The sequence below is a fragment of a genome, unplaced genomic scaffold (assembly GCF_019419815.1).
Source record: "Pyrus x bretschneideri cultivar Hongxiangsu unplaced genomic scaffold, Pyrus_bretschneideri_v1 Contig7, whole genome shotgun sequence".
NCBI classification, from domain to species: domain Eukaryota; kingdom Viridiplantae; phylum Streptophyta; class Magnoliopsida; order Rosales; family Rosaceae; genus Pyrus; species Pyrus x bretschneideri.
The window spans coordinates 4,876,277-4,898,314 of record NW_025999809.1 but is presented as its reverse complement, the minus strand read 5'-3'; the positions used below and the strand labels follow the sequence as shown (position 1 = coordinate 4,898,314).

General features: G+C 37.5%; 2 protein-coding genes across 2 annotated transcripts; both read left to right on the top strand.

The window, feature by feature from the left end:
* The first annotated feature begins 2,230 nt into the window (after positions 1-2,230).
* Positions 2,231-6,260, top strand: LOC103928678 (glycine-rich cell wall structural protein 1.0). The gene is given in 9 exon segments (XM_009337758.3): positions 2,231-2,460; positions 3,833-3,913; positions 4,001-4,089; positions 4,277-4,351; positions 4,518-4,627; positions 4,712-4,858; positions 5,025-5,087; positions 5,491-5,621; positions 5,624-6,260. Coding segments are annotated over 9 exon segments (1,143 nt in total). The 5' UTR covers positions 2,231-2,337; the 3' UTR covers positions 5,948-6,260.
* Positions 6,261-12,571: 6,311 nt separating this feature from the next.
* Positions 12,572-16,012, top strand: LOC103928676 (protein SULFUR DEFICIENCY-INDUCED 1-like). Its single transcript, XM_009337756.2, is given in 4 exon segments — positions 12,572-12,786; positions 12,789-12,874; positions 14,877-15,245; positions 15,321-16,012. Coding segments are annotated over 4 exon segments (888 nt in total). The 5' UTR covers positions 12,572-12,755; the 3' UTR covers positions 15,723-16,012.
* Positions 16,013-22,038: the final 6,026 nt, after the last annotated feature.

Genomic DNA, 22,038 nt, shown 5'->3' with positions numbered 1-22,038 from the left:
AAGTATACACATATGGGTATGAATTAAAGCTAAAAGCATATTGGTACAAAATTTAAAAGATAAGTACAATTAAATTAAAAAATATGGGTTCATATCAAAAATTAAAATTATGGGTACAAATTACAATTGTTGTTGTTTTTTATTTTATTTTAAATATGAGTACAGAACAGTGTTCTAAAAATCAGCCTAGACGGTGCCTAGACACTGGGCGATGACTAGCCATCGGGATTAACTCTTAATTGGAAGGAAAATTGGCAAAGGGATTAGGCAGGGATCAAGGCGCCCGACTGGTTGGCCTAGATGGTTTGGAATCTCAATTTTTTTTCTATTTTCGAACTTGAGAAAGAATGAATGAAGTGCGTTCTAAACTTTTTGGGTTGCTGGTCTGTGTTCTTACGAAAACGAAAAACGAAGAAGATGAGAAAATAAGTTTCTCTCTCTTCTTTTCATTCACGTGACCATTCTCAAACTTTTCTATTTAATTTTGTCGAATCACATTTGGAGAGCTAGCATCAATATGATTTTTCAAGGGAAAAATATGAGCTATCAGTACCTAGCTATTGATTGTTCTCATAAAAAAAAACATGGGATGTGAGTCCCTAGGCGTACTTTGGCTATTAAGTATTGGTGTAGCTCCCCATCTCTATGCGTATGATGTCCCACTTTGCATTCTACACCCACATATTTGACACCTTTATCTCTTTAAAGTCTATATTACACTCTTACATTATATTATTTTATTATTTTTCTTTTTATGATCGGAATAAGATCAGCTTATATTATACTCTTATATTAGATATGTGTGTGTATATATATATATATATTTTTTAAAAACGTCTTCCTCAATATTTAATCATTTACTATAAAATAAATTTAACTAATTCATATGGTATATAATATATTTATTTCAAGATATACAAGAACAATTTTTTGTAAATGTCAATATGCACTTATTTACAAGATATAAAAGAAATTTACCTAAATTCGTTTAGGCCGCCTAGACCTCGTTTAGCCGCCTAGGCACTAGGCAACAGCCGGCCGCTCAACTAGCGCCTAGCGTTTTTTAGAACATTGGTACATAAATAAATATGAAGTACATTAGTACATATACAAATTCAAAATTATGGGTACAAATCAATGTCTATAAAATATATGGCATAAAAAGAAATTAGAAACATATGGGTATAAATTAAAATTAAAAGAATATTGGTACAAAATTAAAATTATGGGTCGAAAATTAAAGTTTTCAACCTATTAAAAATATATGGTACAAATTAAAAATAAAATACGTGAAAATACTAAAATAATATATTTTATAGAATAAGTATTTCAAATTTAAAATTGAAATTATTTAATATTCAAATCATGATGTGGAAGTTAAAGAATTTTGATAAAAAAAAAAAAAAAGAAAAGGAAAAAGAATAAGGTTTAATTAATAAAAATGAAAATAAGTGACGAAAATGGGTTGATTAGAGGATTCAAAGTTCTACAAATGACTTGAGAGTTTAAATCTACTTCAATATTTGTTCATGTTATTATTTAATGCTAGTGACTTAAATGTTCATGATTCAGAATGTTAGGTGTTATTTGGAATATTTTAAAAGGTTGGGTAGTTATTCATGTTTTAACTTCTTTTTTCTTTTTCTTTTTTTTTTTATTATAAAGAAAGAGGTATTCACACAATTGTTTTTACCTTCCACACACTTTTGCTAATTTGGAGACACGTATCTTTTTCAATTTATTCGATTCAACGACAGAATAATAAGAGGGGATGTGTAAAAAGTAAAAAAATGGAGGACAAGGATCCTCTTCGGATCCTCTTTGTAGAGATCTAGAAGATCAATCAATCGTGTCCGTTCATCATACATGATCAGTTTTCATTAAGTACTATTTATATTTAATATAAAATTTAAAATTTAAAATAATTTCTAATTACACGATGATTAGATAAACATACACGATTAAATGATCATTCGAATCCTGACAAATAGCATCCGGAGAGGATCCTATTCCAAAAATGGATGTGTGGAGCACCACCTCCTATTCCAAAAATGGATGTGCGGAGCGTCACCCCTTATCAACCATGCAGTGATACGTGGACGCACACGATGAGTTGGAACATGTACGCTACTAAACCCTGGCTGTCGATTTGTGAAATATGGAGCGAAATCGAATTGGGCTTGGGCTTTTGAAAACCAAAATTTCGCCCTTTTTTTAACCGCTTCCCGTTCATACTTTGTCTCTCTCCTCTCTTCAGTGTTCTCTGACTCTCTCGCTCCTCCGCTAGGGTTTTATAGGGTTTTCTGTTTCTCCCAAATCCAAAAGTTCCGAAACGCCATGGAAAAGTTTCAGAGAGTCGAGAAGCCGAGGCCCGAATTGCCCATCAACGAGAACGAGATCCGCATCACCACCCAAGGCGCTATCAGAAACTACATCAGCTATGCCACCACTCTGCTGCAGGTTCATCTTCTCTCGCTTCGATCGTCGTCGTGTTTTGTTATATTGATTCATTCTTTTGTATTTTGGTTTCTGGGTATTTTTGCATGTCTTTGTTTTTGCATTGGGTTTTGTCCCTTCGGTTTATTGGGTTGTTTTTGCTTCCAATATGGATGGATTTTTCGCCCATTTTGTTATTTGTGGGTATTTGGTCTTGGTTGTTTGGTATGATAAATGCATTTGCATGTTGTTTTATGGACTTTTCTGGTTGTTTGTTATGGTTGAAATTTGAATCACATGAATGTAGCTGTTGTTATTGTTTAAATTGATGGTCTCGGCTAAGTTTTTGTTACTTGTATGCGGAAAGTCCTTCATGATTGTTAATTCGTGTTGGCGTGGGAGATGCTAGCCGGTAGGTCTTGACTGAAAAAGTGTCCATTGACAGTTTTAGTTTATTGGGAATGCCAGTTATCAATTATTTACGTCAGAATAGTTCTATTGACTTCAGTGAGGAGTTGGGTAGACTTAGTTTTCATGTTTGCGTCAATAATTCAGTTTACTGGACAACCCGTGTTGTATGCAGTATTGCAAATCTAGTTGTGTAGTTGTTTGCATCATATGCTATGTCATTGGATTATAGACCAATTAGGCTGAGAGTTCAGTGAAGGCTGAAGCTGTGAAAAAGGATAATCAATGTTCCAAAATTGTGGTTGTAAAGACATGAGTGAACTTTTTAATTATGGTTCTTAATGCCGATAATTTCTCTCCAACAAGTACACAAGGCCCTTTTTGGTATGAATGGTACTTTCCATTTTGTGATGGATTCTCCACCTGGGAAGGGTTTCCTTTAGTGTACTTGTCAAAATCTATCAACGAGGCGGTTAACTGTTTTTAGTCACAATAAGGCCTTACAAGAGTTTGGTTGACCCCTGTATTCAATCAGGGTTCAGCCTTTCTGTGGGTGAATATACCTTTGACGCTTGGCCAAAACACATTGACATGATAAGAAAAAATTGTTACATTAACGAGAGTGTTCCATAAATCACTCAGGTAATAAATAATAATAATATTTATTATGAGAATGGGCAAGAATTCGTACCTATTTACGGCTGTAAGATCAGTATGTACATGTTCTGTTTGAGCTTCTCTTTATTATGTCTCTTTGCTATAACTGTTGTTCTTTTACCTTTTTATGTTCTAGAAATCCTAAGGTTAACTTTATTTTCTCTCCCTGTGTTTTTTTCTGTCAGCTGGTACTCGAAGATCTATGTTATAGAACAAGTGTCTTAAATGATACTTTGTCTGAGTGGTCTGTATGCATGGTTATGGTGATTCATCTATCCTCGCATCTGATTTTTTGGAGCTAATCTACCAATTCTGTGGACATTTTTCATAGGATAAGCGCGGAAAAGAAATCGTCTTGAAGGCAATGGGACAGGCAATTAACAAGACAGTTGCAATTGCTGAAATTATAAAGGTCACTATCTCTCTCCCCTCCCGACAACTACCCAACAATCTCTCTCTCTTCATTGCACACTAACCAGCCATTTGTGTTTGAAAACAGAATAGAATTCCCTTGTTGCATCAAGAAACTGCCATCAGCTCTGTAAGCATAACTGATGTGTTTGAACCGATGGAAGAAGGTCTTCTCCCGTAAGTGTCGCAAAATAAATTTCCACTGCACAATTTTGTAAGCATGAATATATTTATGGTGATTACTTCGTCTGGTAAGGAAATGGCTTAAACAAATTTTTAGTGTATGCTATGTTCGTATGCATGGTTATTTTCTTTTTCTGCTTAATTAATAATGGGCGTATTAAGTTATAAACATGTGTTGCAGTGTGGAAACGACTCGTCATGTCTCAATGATTTCAATCACATTATCAACTAAGGAGCTAAACACAAATTCTCCTGGGTAAGTTCTGAAATATGTTGGGATCTTCACCAAGGTTGATTTTTAGATTAAGTTTGAAATTCTTCTGCGGTATATGCATAAAAATATTGAGCTTATGGAATTGTGATTCCTGTTCCTTTTCTAGTGCTTTTAATTTTAATATTTTTTACATGTTCCCTTTCCATAGGTATCAAGCCCCATATGTTGCGGATCAATCAAAGCCACAGCCGAAGTACCAACAGCAGCAGCAACCAAAACAAACACGTGTTTCTTACAATGCTGTTAATGAAGGTGATGGTAATGACAACTTATCATGTAGCTTTTATTTTAAGCACGTTTTAATGTTTCAATTTTAACATGCTTCCTTTATTTGGTGGTTAGATTCATATGGCCGAGGACGGGGACGTGGTAGAGGAAGAGGCCGGAATTGGGGCAGGGGTGGAGGAGGGTATGGCAATTATCAAGGCGGATATGGAAATCATCAAGGTCGATCTGGGAACTATCAAGGTGGTTATAGAAACTATCAAGGTACAATAATGAAATCACACAATTATTTTCTACATTGGGGATTTAAGTAATCTCCTTATGGTTTTATGAAGTCCCTCTTTATTATATATACATATATACATGTGTGTGTGTGTGTATAATTTATATAATATAAATCTGTCCTTGACTTGGACTTCTTTTCTAGTAGATAATGGTGGATATTCAAATCGGGGACAAGGTGGTGGACGTGGTAGGGGTTGGGGTAACCGTGGTAAGTTTACTTAACTTTCTATACAGGGTCTATGCAATAATCAAACTTGTTGATGAGTCTATGCATTCTTTTTAATAATTGCCTGTACAAGGAGAATATCCTGAGCAGCATTTTGGGTTAGGGGACGTTGAGGGATTATTTACAAAAGAGTTGGCCATATTTGAATGGTTGGCATTGTACTCTATTTTGAAGAGTGTTGGATCATTGTGTTTTTGTGTTTGCTTTCAATTGGGTGCATGTATTCAATAGTATCCCTATACCTCTCAGTCTGGTGGATACACTTAACCGCTTAAGATGTGTGCTTCAGATATGAATATGTTCTTTGATTGATCTGCATGTGAGCATTGGTCACATATGTGCAATGGACTGACTATTTCAAGCATATTATTTTCTTTTCTTATAGGTTCTGGTGGTGGGTATGAAAGAGGTGCTGGTAGCTATGAAAGAGGTTCTGGCGGTGGATATGAAAGAGGTTCTGGCGGTGGGTATGAAAGAGGTTCTGGCAGTGGGTATGAAAGAGGCGGTGCTGGCGGTGCTATGAAAGAGGTGCTGGTGGTGGATATGAAAGAGGTGCTGGTGGTGGATATGAAAGAGGTTCTGGCGGTGGGTATGAAAGAGGTTCTGGCGGTGGGTATGAAAGAGGCGGTGCTGGCAGAGGTTATGAAAGAGGTGGTGCTGGTGGAGGTTATGAAAGAGGCGGTGCTGGTGGCTATGAGAGAGGCGGTGCTGGTGGATATGAGAGAGGCGGTGCTGGTGGATATGAACGAGGTGGCAGAGGTGGAGGGGGCAGAGGGTACAACCGAGCAAGAGGACGGACGGGTGGGCACACAAGAGGTGATGGAACTGGAAACCAAGTATAATCTAAAATTGGTGATATTTTTTGCTTCAGCTACAATGCATATGCCCTTTGGCCCGTGAGGGTGGGTTTTCATGAGAGTACTGTTTCAATGGCGTGAAATGTGGCCTTTCGATGTTTGGCGTTGTTTAATCAGTTTCTATTTTGATGTTTCCTCCTGCATTGCATTATATTTTTGTGGGTATGGGCAGCCTTGTTTTGGGTCTTGCATTTAGCCGCCGGGTCAAAAAAGTGGTCGGTTCTAGTATTGCTGTAATTCTTTTGACATTATTGTATCTAGTGCTTCCTTAAAATATATCTTTATTTCTTTAAAACTACTGTTAACTTCCTATTTACCCATTCGCTCCTTGAAATTCATTTCTCCTTCTCGACAAATTACAGTTTGAAATGTGTGAAAACTTTTCCCATGAACTATTGTATGTATTGCTTTCTTCGTGATATCCCGGAGTACCGTAGAAAATATTCAATGATAACATTTGCTTTGTGCCTTCCAAGGGTTTAAGGACCCTCCAAAATTGCCTTTTCGTTAGTTGCCTTGGCAAACAAGTTTCCACGGACTTCCCAAGTAGGTAAAACCTAGCCCGATAAAGTATGGATAAAGCTCAGATGGTGGTCGACCATGGCCTATATGCTTCCAGTCTTAGGTCAGACCACTCCTGTTCAGTGGAATTTCGAACCATTCTGTATTCATATTCACATGTCATGGACTATCGACCTTATTGTTCTATCTATACGATTTGTATTTCGATTAGGTATATAGTTGTTGATATCGTGTTTATATGCTTGCGAGCGAGCGGAGTTCTAGACAGAAAGTAAATGACGATGTGTGTCATTGGGCAGCGTAACACACATCCTTGTACTCCAATACTCGAGAAAAACTTGGGTCAAACTGCATGACTGTCCGAAGGGTCAGGCCAGCGAACCTACACTGTCAATTACTAACCATGTAAGCTTCCACTAACATATAGACATGATATTGACAATCAAAGTATCGATATCATTAATGGTATGAAAGACATTTATAATCGAGGCCATGTACATATGCTTATCGATATTAATTGGTCAGACCGTCCAATTGATCAGCCGGTTTGACCCAAGTGTTTCTCCTACTCATTCTGATGAATAATGATCTTTGACCATATTGACAACTACATACCACCTCTACAATAAAAAAGAGTTTAACATGCATCGATGGAGTCCATTATTAGAAGGGTGGTCAACAGGTGCTCAGTACATTGTAGTCCATATAATAGCACTCTAAGGCCTTTCACAGTAGTTATGAGCATGATACTTATATATAAAAATCAAGCAGCAGTAGTTATGAGTGTGATACATGTGGAGTAAAAAATAATCAAGAAAAATATGAAGGTGACATGTGGATTTTTGGATTAAAAAGACAAGATTACCCTCGAGGAACACTGGGATTTTTACGCGCAAGCAATGGGCAATCATCCCTCAATCAAGTCAAAAGTGCCCAAAATAGGTATTTATTCAAAACCTATTTCATCCATCCTCATCAAATCTTCTTCACAAGGTAAATGCCAAATCATTCATTTCTAATTATATTAATTAGCTAATTAATTGATTTATTACCCAATTAATTTATTAATTAGCTAACAAATTATGAACCACACCCAAAAAACCATCCAAGTGGCCGGTTCCCATCCTCCCTAAGGGCCGGCCATACCCCTATAAATACAACCTCATTTTCTCCAAAACTCAATTCCAACTCTCTTGCAAAATTCTCTAAATTCTCCAAACATTTTTCTCTCAAAATTCTAACTTTGGCATCGGAGGTTCTTCTGCCAAAGCCCACCCCCCCTCCCCCCCTAAATTCATCGTGGGTGCGTGAGGCCATTGACCTTGACCTAAGGTGTTATTTGTTTTGTAAGTGCAATTTTGTCCAAGAACAAGAAGGAAGAAATTTGCATCCATAAATTGGTGCTTTCATTAAGAGTCTTGATCAAACGCTCGTAGAAGACTTTCGCATTCAAGGTTTTTCATTTTTTTGTTCATTTGTAGATTTTTCCTACGTTCTTATTCTTGGATTTTTTTCTAAACATTCTTCGATAAAACGTAAAAGAAAAGTACAATGGCAAGACATTCGGAAACCTCAATGAAAGGAAATTCCAACGTTCGAGGATTAGGACTGTGGTGATTTACAAGGCTCAACACAACGATGAGTGGAGCAACACCCCCCCCCCCACGGGGCACCATTGTGGCAACAACCATGGTGGCCACCACGGCAGCCACCCTCGGCAAGGCTCACGACACCACAACCACGGCCCAAGCCGTGGCATTCAAGCCCACACGGGCCCAAGAACAAGGTGAGACGGCTTGAGCCACTCAAGCCCAATGCGAACCCAATGCATTGCCAAGGCGAGCCCTAGCCTCGCACCCACGTGCGCCACACACCAGCAGCCCACTCCCATGGGTCAGCATGTTCTTGCAACCCAGCCTAGTCCTAAGGCCCAGCTTGGTCCCGCAACCCAGAGTGTTCTCGCAACCAAACCTGCTCCCGTGGCCTTCCAAGCAGCCCAAATTGGTCCAAGATTAATTTAACCGTCCCGGCTTCAAATTTTAGGGCCTCCGATTGAACCAGGGGCATTTTCACCACATTTCTCCACGGATTTGACATTTCCCAACTCAAATCTCGCGCCTGAAGTCTACCACCTATGGAGAAACCTACCATCCAAGCTCTTCTCACCTAAATGGCGAACCATACTTGTCTTGACAAGTCATAGAGTTGACAAACGCCTTCACACAACAAACGACCTTGGTGAATCAGCTCTTGCAGTGTACCGAGATGCAACGTGCCCCAGACGAGTTGTCCCGAAGTAGGATAAGGGCAAACAACGAACCTCTTCAGTAGCATCTCGGTATACAGCCACTTGACCAGTCAAGAACCAAGCGTTTTGGCAGTGTACACTTTCAACTGAGCCCCCGAGATAGCGTATACTCTCGTCTTAGTGCGCGGTGAAGCATACACTCTTAGTTAGGCCCACGGACGAGCATATCAATAGTTATCTCTTAAAACATTTTAACGAGTTATTTTAACTCTGGTTCTTAATCAATAGCTACCCTAAACTGAGTGGCTAAAATTATAAATTCACCAATTAAACTAACAATTTTTTTTTCCCAAAAAAAACCTCTTAGAGCTGTTGCAACTTGCAAGGTAAGAATTGCTTTTAAATGCCACATCATCATGTCCGCCAGAAAGGAGACAATTGCTATTGCATCATCAAAGTTGATATCTTAACCACGTTCCCCAATGCCTCAAAATTCAATTAGATCATTTTCGGTGAAGATGTATAAAAAAAAAAAAACAAAAAAAAAATTAAATGTAAATTGGAAGGCTTATGTATGTCAAATTTTATTTTGCTCCAACTCATGTTTTTTTCTATTCGATTAATATTTGTAGAAGGGTTTTTATCACAAATGATTCCTAAAATTTACCTTCATCATTGAGATGATTCTTGAAATTGAAAATCAATCAATGTAGTTCCTGAAAATAAGTGTCGCAAATCAATGTGGTCCTTCCATCACAATTCTGTTAAAAATTTTGTTAAGTGCTGATGTGGCACATAAATGGGCCCCACAAGATTTTCGGGTTTTAATCACAAATAGTTCCTGAAATTGACTCACACCATCAAGATGGTCCTGAAAATTGACCTACACCATCAAGATAGTCCCGAAAATTGAAAATCGATGAATGTAGTCTTGAAAATAGGTTTCGCAAATCAATATAATCCTTTCGCCACAATTCTATAAAAAAAAAATTGTTATTTGTTGATGTGGGTTTAATAACTAATTTAAAAAATTGTCTAAATACTTTTTTGCACCATAGAACTCTTTTTTCTTAAAGTAGGACCTACTCTAAAAAGAGATCTCTTCCATAAATTCTTAAAGGCACAAGGCTTAACCAAGGCCTAAGAGAGGTGTGGAAATAGTTTTTAACCAACAATAGACGCACCTCAGTTATAACCTCATTATCTTAAGGCAGACCTTGTCATTCTTTGAGTCACCAGACCACCAGGGAAGCGTCGGACAAGCTTTCTAAGATTAAGGTTGTGAGAATGTTGATCGCCTAAATGTTAACGGTAATGTCCCAGAAGTCGTTGTCAATCAGCCAAGTCGTCATCAAATATGATCTCGATCCAGGTTCAATTTGGTGGAGGTTGTCTAAGTGTGTAAATATGGGTGTTTTGAGAATTTTTTTTTAGAGAATAGATAGCGAAGGAGGTAGAGGAATGTGGATTGGAATTGGAGGTGATTGCGGGATTGGATTTTTGGGTTCACAACATTTATTAACTATTAAATTATTCAACCTATTTGTAAATTTTTTTTAATTTAATTAGACTTGTGTAATCCATTTATGTGTCACATCAGCACATAGCATAATTTTTGACAAAATTGTGACGGAATGACTACATTGATTTGGGACACTTACTTACGGGACTGCACTATTCGATTTTCAATTTCAGGGACCATTTTGATGTCGCAGATCAATTTCAAGGATCATTTTGATGTCACGGGTCAATTTTAAGGACCATTTGTGAGAAAAAATGACTTATGGGATCCATTTATGTGCTACATCAGTACTTAACAAAATTTTTAACAGAATTGTGATAGAATGACCACATCGATTGATTTTCAATTTTAGGGGCCATCTTGATGGCGAATGTCAATTTCAAAGACCATTTGTGACAAAAACAATCCACTCTTCAAAACAATAAATAAAAACTAATTTTCATGACTTATGATTGGTGCATTACTAGGACCCACAAAACATAACATTTAAAAAATAAGTTGACATCAAATTTTATCATATGCCAAAATTGACAACAACAATAGATATGTCAATCCACATAGGATTGACATATCGGTTGGAGCTCCTATCTGCCTTCAAATTTTATTACGTGGCATTCCACTTAAGATTTGGCATCTCCTTTAAAGATGATCATATATTTTCTATAAAAAATAGTGAACTAGAAGAAAAACACTTCGATAGTTATAAATTTCCAACAAAAACACTCTAATAATTTAGTTTGAGAAAATAAAAAAATCGATAATTTATTCAGTTGGCATATTTGAAGTGATTTTAATTGTGAAATTTTGTTTATTATTACAAAGTGATCTTAGTTTTATTTTTATTTTTTTTAATATTAGCAGACTTTGTATGTGAAAATTTCTAAAAGAACAACTAATAGAGCATGTTATTTAAGACCAACTCCACCAGTTTCTCGATACCTAGGCAACTGGGTGTCTTTACTGCTTTGAGGATGAGATTGCATAGAAAAGTATACATTGTTATTGTGAACTCTCGTGCTAATAGACAATAGCATAATCTTAAGTATAATTTTTCTCTCTTGCATATCATTATATCATTGACACAAAGCGTAACAGTGAACAACATTCATACTGTAAACATTCTCTCCACAAAATTAAGGTAAATTGAAGTTTGAGAGCCAACTTGGATCTTTTTTCTCATCTGACAATTGAAACAAGTTCTTCATACATCAAATGTTATAAGGCGGTGCTGATAGATATATAGTTGAACTATAGAAACAAACAATATGAAATTTTGATACGTCTACTCTTCTGGAACCATTTTTCCTAACTAGTCCAATGAACCTGTCCAGGTTCATCCATATATTTTCGCAGACCTTTCCCCCAACACCGCAGGGCATTAACACTTTCTTCTTATTTTGTTTTTCCACACACCTCTTCATTTCTTAATTTGGACGTAGAATGCAATGTAATTAGCTTGGTTAATTGAATTGGACACGCACTAATTAATAAGGATTAAGTGGTAAGATAATAAGTACGGTTCATGATTAAGAAAGGAAACAAAATAGCCGTTTCCTCTCGCATGAATTTGGTACAAAAAAAGAGAGACCACTGATGCTAATCTATCCGTTAAATACAATAAATAAAAGGCAATCTAGCATTCGCTATGTGACATGCATGTAAGGGTTACCATAGCTGGGCCAGAAGTATCAACATTGTGTAATCGTCAACTTTATAAGAGATGACATTGAGTATGTAATCAGAGACTACGTTTTATCGTGTATGTATAAGAATTCTCTTAATATATACATATTTATAACATTCGCATAACTTTCATCAATCACACATGATGTTTTTTATTATAAGAGTCTCAACATAATCACGTCCAAGTTCATCCCAAAATTGAAATATTATAGCGTAGGGAAGAATTATATGTTTATAATAATTAGGTAATTGAAAAACTAACCCCACCTTTAATAATTACCGAGAAAAACGTGACGACAGATCTGTTTATGCCGTAGGTTAGATTCAACTTTCACTAATCACATGAACAGGATTACATTATCCCTAATCAAAATGATTAAAGTGGAATGTACATACATTTAATATTGTCAACCGGTTTGCACGACTTATATGATCTTGTTTGGCTAATCGCAACAAATTAACCCAAGGGCGGAGCCCATTTAAACCCAAAAAGGTTGAATTTCAGCTTGACACGTTTCCGGGCCAACACGTTGTATCTAGTCGATTGGCTGGTGCGTGAGAACATACCTACAAAGATGAATCGGGTCGTGATATACCACAACGTTCATGATCATCTTACAAATCTAAAATATTATCAGATATGTGCTTTGTATAAATTGGACTCGTGATTTCTCTCCTCCTCTCTTTCCAGAGGGAGAGAGAAGAGTCAGAAGACCCAGCAGCTCCTCCAATATTATTGTTTTTATTTATTTATTTATTTTATTAATATTATTGCAGCCAATTAATCCAGAGAAATTAAGAGGGAAAAAGAAAAAAGAATGGAGGGAAGTTGGAAGATGAACAGCTGCAGCACAAAGGGAAGAAAGATGATCTTTATCATGTTATTCACAAAGTTCCTGCTGGTGATAGTCCTTATGTTAGAGCCAAACATGCTCAGGTTCGTTCCCAAACTTCAGTACTCTTTCAATTGAGCCGTTTTTCTTATCATAGCGATAAAAAATCTAAACAACGAGAAAGAGAATTCGAAGTTTGGGTGTGTAGAAGGGGAACACACTGCTGTAGCAAACTTGATTACGGCCAAGTCCGCGATCTAGTCTTTGGGGTCATCGTTGGTCAGTTCTTAAGCTGGTTCATGTCATAAAAACTCTTATCTTGCTTTTGCCGGATATGATGAGTTTGATTAGTAGGGATTGAGTTTGAATTACATGCTTAATTCTATGGCTAGGTTATTTTAGCTGCATATTTGCATTTTTCTATCTCACTAAAAACAAACATATATTCTTCATTATAAGTCACGTGACGGAAGAAATAAATAGATGAAAGATAGATCTCCAGCTATCCATCCTTAAAACACTCATTTCTATCTGCTTTTTTGTTTTGCGCGCCCTTTCGGCTTGACTCCAGCTACCCCAATTACCATGGAGATTATTGTTGTACCAAATCAAACATTTTTGCTTTGATGCTTCAATATGTCCTTAATTTTTCCCAATTCAAACACCTTATCAATTGAAAAGTACATGATTGTATTAAACTTCAAACACACTTTCTCTTTTCTCTTTTCCCAAATTCACAGCTGATTATTGCCTACCATGGAATCGAAATATCGACCTCGGCTTTCAATAATTTTATGGATGTTTTTAATAATTAATTAGGTTGTATATATGTGGTTGAGTGGTAAGTCAGATCTCAATGTCTTTCACAGGTGTAAATCAGACCTCAAATGTATAATTAATTTACGTGGTAATTGATTACGGTATTTGTATCTTCACCTAGGCAATAGTGAAGTTTTACCCATAATTAAATATATATTTTATTTTCCACTCAGGACTATGGTCTAGTGGGTATTTTTCTTCACTTGTAAGTGAGAAGTTTTATGTTCGAATCTCGTGAATGGCGAATTCGAATACTAAATTAGGTTGTCTATTACGTGGCTTAGCCGAACTCGTCATCCTCTTAGTGTAAAAATATATAGTTGTAATAAAAAAAATAAATACATACTTTAGTTAAACCAAATAGCTTAATCATTAATAAATTTTGTGAAATAGTTGACTTTGGGCTCGTAGAATGAAGAACATAAGTTGTTTATATACGCGATACACTGTCGGTGTTTAAAATATCTGCGAAATTATTGATATTTTCGTTGAAATATTCAAAAAATCAAGAATCAATATAGAAAGGGTGAGTGAATTGCAAACTTCACCTATATCGGTGGGATATAGGATAATTAATAAATACCGATGATATTTACTTATTCACTATACTAATTTGTCGGAACCCATTATAAATTTCAAAATTTTTAATTTTTTTTGAGCAATTTTTTTTTATTTATAAATTTCAACTAAATCTGAATGAGTTGATATAACCACCTCATTACAAATGTTTATAATTTCCGTCGAATGCAATCGATATATCGACAATACACTTGCATATCGATTTTTCTACCTATATCGGAATTTTAAACGTTGCACACGGTGAATATTTTGCAATTTATCATAGAGATAGAGAATACAATGTTCTAACTAATTTAGCTAAGTTGATATCTGGATAGAAGTTAGAAGTTAGAAGTTTAAGCCACTTCAAATGTTATTTAGGTGTCATAATTGATACTAAGGTATGCATGCAAATCCTCCCATAACTTTTAACTCATTTGTTTTCATTTTTCACAAAGATAAAAACTAATTATATATACATGCATTACGCCAAAATCTCGCCGATCATAAATAATTGCCTGACTACTTTTTTTTCTTTTCTGCCAGTCATAAATATAATAATAAATTTTGACTCAGTCTATCTATTTAGTGTTGGCCCACTTGATCTGGACCAGCCTGTGAAAAACAGGGAGACAGTGACAGTTTCTTCTATTTTGTGGGCCTGTCCATGAGGGCCCAAATTAGGCCAACTTTTTATTCTTACCAAACCTAATTTTTGTGTGCTTTCAGCTAGTTGAAAAGGACCCAGAGGCAGCAATAGTTTTGTTTTGGAAGGCAATAAATGCAGGAGACAGAGTGGACAGTGCCCTAAAAGACATGGCTGTGGTGATGAAGCAATTGGACAGAACTGGGGAGGCCATTGAAGCTGTCAAGTCCTTTAGAGGCCTTTGCTCCAAACAAGCCCAAGATTCACTTGACAATGTCCTCATTGACTTGTACAAGAAATGTGGCAAAGTTGAGGAGCAAATTGACTTGCTCAAGAGGAAGCTTAGGTTGATATACCAAGGCGCCGCCTTCAACGGAAGACCAACTAAAACCGCCCGCTCTCACGGAAAGAAGTTTCAGGTTTCGGTTACGCAAGAGACCTCGAGATTACTGGTGTGTTATGCTGTCAATTGCCTCGATTCATAATTTAGTAACATGTAATGTGACTTATTTGGATCTATTTTACAGGGCAATTTGGGTTGGGCCTATATGCAAAAGGGTAACTACATGATGGCAGAGGTCGTGTATCGAAAGGCCCAAATGATTGACCCTGACTCGAACAAGGCATGTAATTTGGGCCTGTGCCTAATCAAACAGGGCCGGCACGAAGAGGCCCGTTTGGTTCTAGAAGACGTGGTACACAGTAGACTTCCAGGATCCGAGGAGAGCAAGTCGAGGAAACGAGCAGACGAGTTGCTAATGGAGTTGAGGTCTATGAATGGTTTGCCAAAGTCATTGGATGTATTGAGCCTAGATGATGATTTTGTGAAGGGGCTTGAGCAATTGATGAATGAATGGGGTCCGTTTAGATCTAAAAGGCTTCCCATCTTTGAAGAGATCTCTCAATTTAGAGATCAAGTAGCATGTTAACACCTAATAGTTTGTTCTTTTGTTCATATGTAGGTCTGTTAAAAATTTAAAAAGTGTGTGTGATTAGTTAGGACCACCAACAACAACAAAAATAGAGAAGTTGTGTTCACCAAAAAAAAGAAAAAAAACAGAGAAGTTGGTGTTGCGTGGGTAAATTAGAATAAATTTCCCTTTGTACATAATGTGAGGGAGATGAAGTTTGTGTTGGAGAGAGTTAAGTTGGTAATGAGAAAGTGAATTGGGAACCAACAATTTAGTGGTTCTCGATTTGGTATCCAAATTTTATTTAAGTCATCGACTGTTTAAGATTCATATGTGTTAAACAAATTAACGGTTATGATGACGAATAATATTTTCATGATTCACTGTCAATATGATGACAAGTAATATTTCATGATTAACTGTCAATATGTTTGATTTATTTTGCCACTTAGTGTTATTCATCTTCACTTGTAAGTAAGAGATCTTAAGTTTGATTTTTGTCAAAGGCAACATAACCAAATTATTATGGCTCATATGAGTCTTAACCCATCCCTCACCCCTTAGTCTAGATAATATCGTAGGTATTAGAGAAAAAAAAACAAAAACATAATTTATATGGATACATTTTTTAAATAATACTTGCATTCCTTCCTTAGGGATAATCTTCAAATCAAAATTAAGACATTGAACGGCTTTATGAAATTTCTACGATAAAGATATGTTATTTGCAAGTGGAGGAATGAGCTCACCCCACCCAAGGGAAATACAAGTATTGTGATATCCCACATCGCCCAGGGGTGTGATCCTTATATGTATATTCCCATCCCTACCTAGCACAAGGCCTTTTGGGAGTTCACTGGCTTCGGATTCTGTTGGAACTCCGAAGTTAAGCGAGTAGCGTGCAAGAGCATTCCCAGGATGGGTGACCCATCGAGAAGTTCTCGTGTGAGTTCCCAAAAACAAAACTGTGAGGGCGTGGTTGGGGCCCAAAGCGGACAATATCGTGCTACGGTGGTGGAACGGGCCCGGGAAGTGGTCCCCCCCGAGCCGGGATGTGACAATTTGGTATCAGAGCCTAACCCTGGCCGCGTGTGTGCCGACGAGGACGTCGGGCCCCTAAGGGGGGGTGGATTGTGATATCCCACATCACCCAAGGGAGTGATCCTTATATGTATATTCTCATCCCTGCCTAGCACGAGGCCTTTTGGGAGCTCACTGGCTTCGGGTTCCGTTGGAACTCCGAAGTTAAGCGAGTAGTGCGATAGAGCATTCCCAGGATGGGTGACCCTATCGGGAAGTTTTCGTGTGAGCTCCCAAAAACAAAACCGTGAGGGCGTGGTTGGGGCCCAAAGTGGACAATATCGTGCTACGGTGGTGGAGCAAGTCTGGGAAGTGGTCCCCCCCCAAGCCGGGATGTGACAAGTATTATTTAAATACTTTTACAAATGGTATTTAAATGATGAAAGTATGGATAAAGAAAATTGAATAATACTTGCATTCCCCCTTGAAGAAATGAGCTCGCTCCTCCACTTTCAAGTGATGTATCTTTATCAAATAAATTTCTTAATCTTCATTTGAAGATCATTCTTACAAAAAACCATTCAAATCCGAGATCGTTTAGTCATCTAAATGTATCAAATAAGTGAACGGTTCATCATTTATATGATATTTAATACCTACACCGTTGATTTATTTGAAACATTTGAAGGATGAAATGACTTCTAATTCAAATGATTTTTGTAAAAATGATTTTCAAATGAAGATTAAAAAATTGAATAGTTCCGATTATAAAATTTCTATGATGAAAATACGCTATTTATAAGTGTTGGAAATAAGTTCATTCTCCAAAAGAAAAATACAAGTATTATCCAAGAAAATTTGCTCCTGTTCAAATTTACTCAAAACAATATAGTTAGATGGTTTAAAGTGACATATTCCTCGTATAAAAATGAAAAGATTTTTTGTTAAAAAAAAAAAAAAAAAAAAAAAAAAGAATTTGGATTTGATAAAAAAATATAGATAAATTTGATCGCTAATTATCAGGGTAAATTACATTTTATCCTCTCAGGTTTCGGTGCAATTACAATCTTATATAACATCTTTAAAATATTTCAATCTCATACATTTAGTATTATTTTATTTCAATTTCATGCAACCGTTAAAAAATTTGTTAAGTTAACCGTTAAGTGATGACGTGGTAAATATGAAGTCCCCATTTGTGCTAACGTGACTACCACATTTGTGCTTAATAAAAAAAAATTAAAATAATTAATTAAAGAAAAGTAAATAAAAAAAAACCAAAAATCCCCTTCGTCTTCCTCACCCAAGCTTACCCCTTTCTCCTATCCCCCATCACCCACCCCTTCCCCTATTTTGAACTCCTTCTCAAACCCCAAAAATAAAAAAAAATAAAAAACCAAAAACCTATCTTCCCCATCAAACACACCACATCTCCTTAACCTCTGTCATCGTCTGGTTTTCCAGTGATTCGACCTTCTTCTTCAACCACCTTTATCCAACCACCAAGCTCATGTTCAATTACAATGACATCAATCCTCCTCGAATCGGGACTTCCAGCATTAACACCAAACCGAGTCGGATCTGCGCCACCAAGCCGCATCATGCCGTTAATGTTGCTTGAAATCGGACCCACCTCATGCAATTCCTTCGTGATAGGCAAAGGGCGGCTACATCGTGCGAGTTGGGGTGGGAAATATTTGGGGCTAAGGGTTGGTGATAGTAGAATGAAGATGAAGAAAGGAACTTATGATTAGAGAAAAGTGTAAAAGTGATGGGGGAAGGGGGTGGATCGGCCTGCGACCTGGGATGGGAAAATTTTGGGGCAAAGGATTGGTGATAGGATAAGGAAGATGATGAGATTTATGGTTAGAGAAAGGTGCAGAAGTGATGGGGGAAAAGGGGTGGAGCTGTGGAGGGGATGAAGGGGTGGAGCTGTGGAGGGGATGAAGGGGCAGCTCAGGTAGAGAAGATGAAGAATGGGTTTCTGGCTTTTTTTTTTTTTTTCTTTAATTAATTATTTTAATATTTTAAATTTTTTATTAAGGGTTAAGTCATGTGGCACAAATGTTGCAGCCACGTCAGCACAAATGAGGATCCTATATTTGCCACGTCATCACTTAACAGTAAACTTAACAGATTTTTTAACGATTGTATGAAATTAAAATAAAATAATACTAAATGTATGAGATTAAAATGTTTTAAAGATGTTGTATAAGGTTATAATTGCATTGAAACCTGAGGGGGTAAAATGTAATTTACCCTAATAATTAGCAATCAAATTTATCTAGAGGAAACCTATTGGAGACAGGTACTCGCCCAGCAACATGATTCTCTTCTGGCCCAAGAGGATACCTATTCAAACAAAGGTCCAAGACAAGCTGGATGAGAGATGGAGGTCAGAACACTAAACTTTTCTCATCGAAGGGCATCCGTTTGCCGAAGCAAGAACTGGATAGCAGAATTGAAGGGCAACGATGGTGTTTGGTATGAGGAGGTATTGAGGGTGTGGTCATTAATTATTTTTCAAATATTTTCACCTCCAACCACCCTCTAGCTGATGGGGAAATTTTTTAAGCCATTGATAAACGTGTGACTGAGGATATGAATGCCTCTTTGATGCAGAAATTTGATCCCGGTGAAATTAAAAGGGTTGTCTTTCAGATACAACCTTCGACATCCCCTGGCCCCGATGGGCTCCCTCCTCTGTTCTTCCAGAAATTTTGGAGTATAATTGGTGAAGATGTATCAAGAGCAATACTTTTTTTTCTAAACTCGGGTAATCATCTAAAGAAAGTGAACTACATCTACATCACCCTCATTCCAAAGGTTAAGACCCCGGAAGACATGTCTTAACTCCGGCCCATTAGCCTCTGTAATGTGCTTTTCAAAATTGCTTCATAGGTAATTGCAAACCGTCTCAAGCCAATTCTCCAACATGTTATTTCCCATCACCAAAGCGCCTTTGTTCTAGGTCGACAAATCTATGACAATACAATTCTTGCCACGGAGCTATCTCACTTTATGTTCAAGAGGCACAGGGGAAAAAAAGGTTTTTTATCCTCGAAACTCGACATGAGCAAGGCTTATGATCAAATTGAATGGGGATATCTGAGAAATGTCCTTCTCTGTCTCGGTTTTTATAGCAAATGGACCAAATTGATCATGACTTATGTCTAGACAATTTCATATGCATTTCTAATCAATGGTGTGCCAAGAGGTTACCTCCACCCATCGAGAGGCTTGCGGCAAGGAGACCCATTGTCACCTTATCTTTTCCTCCTTTATGTCGAAGGTCTTTCGGCGTTGATTGCAAAAAAGGAACGTGATGGGCTCATCCATGGTATTTTAATTTGCTCCGGTACTCCCCATATTAACCACCTCATATTTGCGGATGATAGATATCTATTCGCAAGAGCAACTGAAGATGAGTGCCACCAAATTAAGTTAATCCTTCACAAGTACAAACTTGCCTCAGGCCAAATGATCAACTTACAGAAGAGCGAAGTCTGTTTTAGCATAAATGTCAAGCGAAACTTGCAGGATTCTTTGGCATCCAATCTGGGGGTGACATGGATGGCGCAACATGACAAGTACCTAAGCCTCCCAACGTTTGTGGGAAGGAATATAGGCCAATGCTTCAACTTTATAAAAGAACGTCTCTGGAAACAACTCCAAAACTGGAAAGCGAAGCTCTTAAGTTCGACGAGCCGTGAGATTTTGGTCAAAGTAGTTGTGCAGGCCCCTAGACTACAACTCTCTTTTTGTTAGCGATCTTATTAATGCGCAAAGGAAATACTGGAGATCCGATGTTATAATGGCTTTATTCTCAGAATTTGAGGCCAACCTCATCCTCTCACTTCCCATTAGTCACCGTCTCCTGGAGGAAAGGCTTATTTGGCATTTTGATAAGAAAGGAGTATTCTCGGTTCATAGCGCTTACCATGTTACTCTTGATTTGATTACGAGAAAATTTAATCGAGCCTCTTCCTCCAGGGAGTCTCAACTTTCTCTGTTTTGGAAGAAGGTCTAGGGAGCAAAAGTCCTGCCAAAAGTCCAAATGAATGTTTGGCGCTTCTGTAAAGACATCATATCGTCCAAGTCCAACCTGGTCAAACGTCGCATTACTACTGATTCCCGGTGTGTGCTTTGTGGCAGTAAAGGTGAAACTGGCATCCATATCCTCCGCAACTATCTTTTTGTAGCCTATGTGTGGAGCTTATTGATTTTGGGTTGTCTACCCAATGGCAATTTATCTCCCACGGTCGATGAGTGGATGATATCTCTCATTCCTATGCTGGATAAGTATATATTTGATTTAATCTTGATGCACTCCTATGCTATTTGGACTGCTCAGAATTCTATGCTTTGGTCTAGCAAATATGATCCTTCTAATGTCGTGGTCCCTTGCACTCTCTCCTGGTGGAAAATTTTCCAACTCGTCTCTACTCCTACTTCTTCCCTTTGCCGCTTCCCGACCTCTCCAGGGGTAAAGTGGGTAAAGCCTAGGCCTGGCCTGCTGAAGCTAAATGTAGATGGAGTTTGGAATGCAAATCGCCTTGTTGGTAATCGCCTTATTGGTGGAATGGGGGTGGTCCTCCGTGACTCAGTAGGAAATTTTTTGGCAGGTTTGTCTAAGTCTCTTCCTTATGTCCATTCCCCCCCCCCCTTTTTACTGAAGCTTTAGCGGTCAGGAAGAGTCTTGTTTTGGCGTCTTCCAAAGGTTTTCAAAACATTGTTATTGAGAGTGATTCGCTTCAGATCACCCAAGCTCTCTGCGCTTCCTCGTTAGACCTCTTCCATATTGGTCTCATTGTTGAGGGTTCCAAAAAGATTTCTTCAGGGATCACTGGAGTTTGTTTTACCCACATTAGGCGCCAAGCAAACAAAGTTGCTCACAAACTTACTCGTTACAGTCTCTCTTCCACCAGCCCTGGTCTTTGGTTTAAAGAATCACCCAATTTTATTTTAGATGTTTTACTTGAAGACTGTTTGTCTGAGGTCTGACTGCTCCTTTTGTTGTAATCCTCTTTCCTCTCATCAATACATCTATTGCCTTTGTCTCAAAAAGATTGTCTTCCTCTTTATGTTTTTTGTTTTTCCACACACCTCTTCATTTCTTAATTTGGACGTAGAATGCAATGTAATTAGCTTGGTTAATCGAAGTGGACGCATGCACTAATAATGATTAGGTGGTAAAATACTATTACAGTTCATTATTCAAAAGAAAAAAAAGCCATTTCCTCTCGGCTCTCACATGAATTTGGTACAAAAAAGAGAGACCACAGGTGCTAATCTATCCATTAATACAATAAAT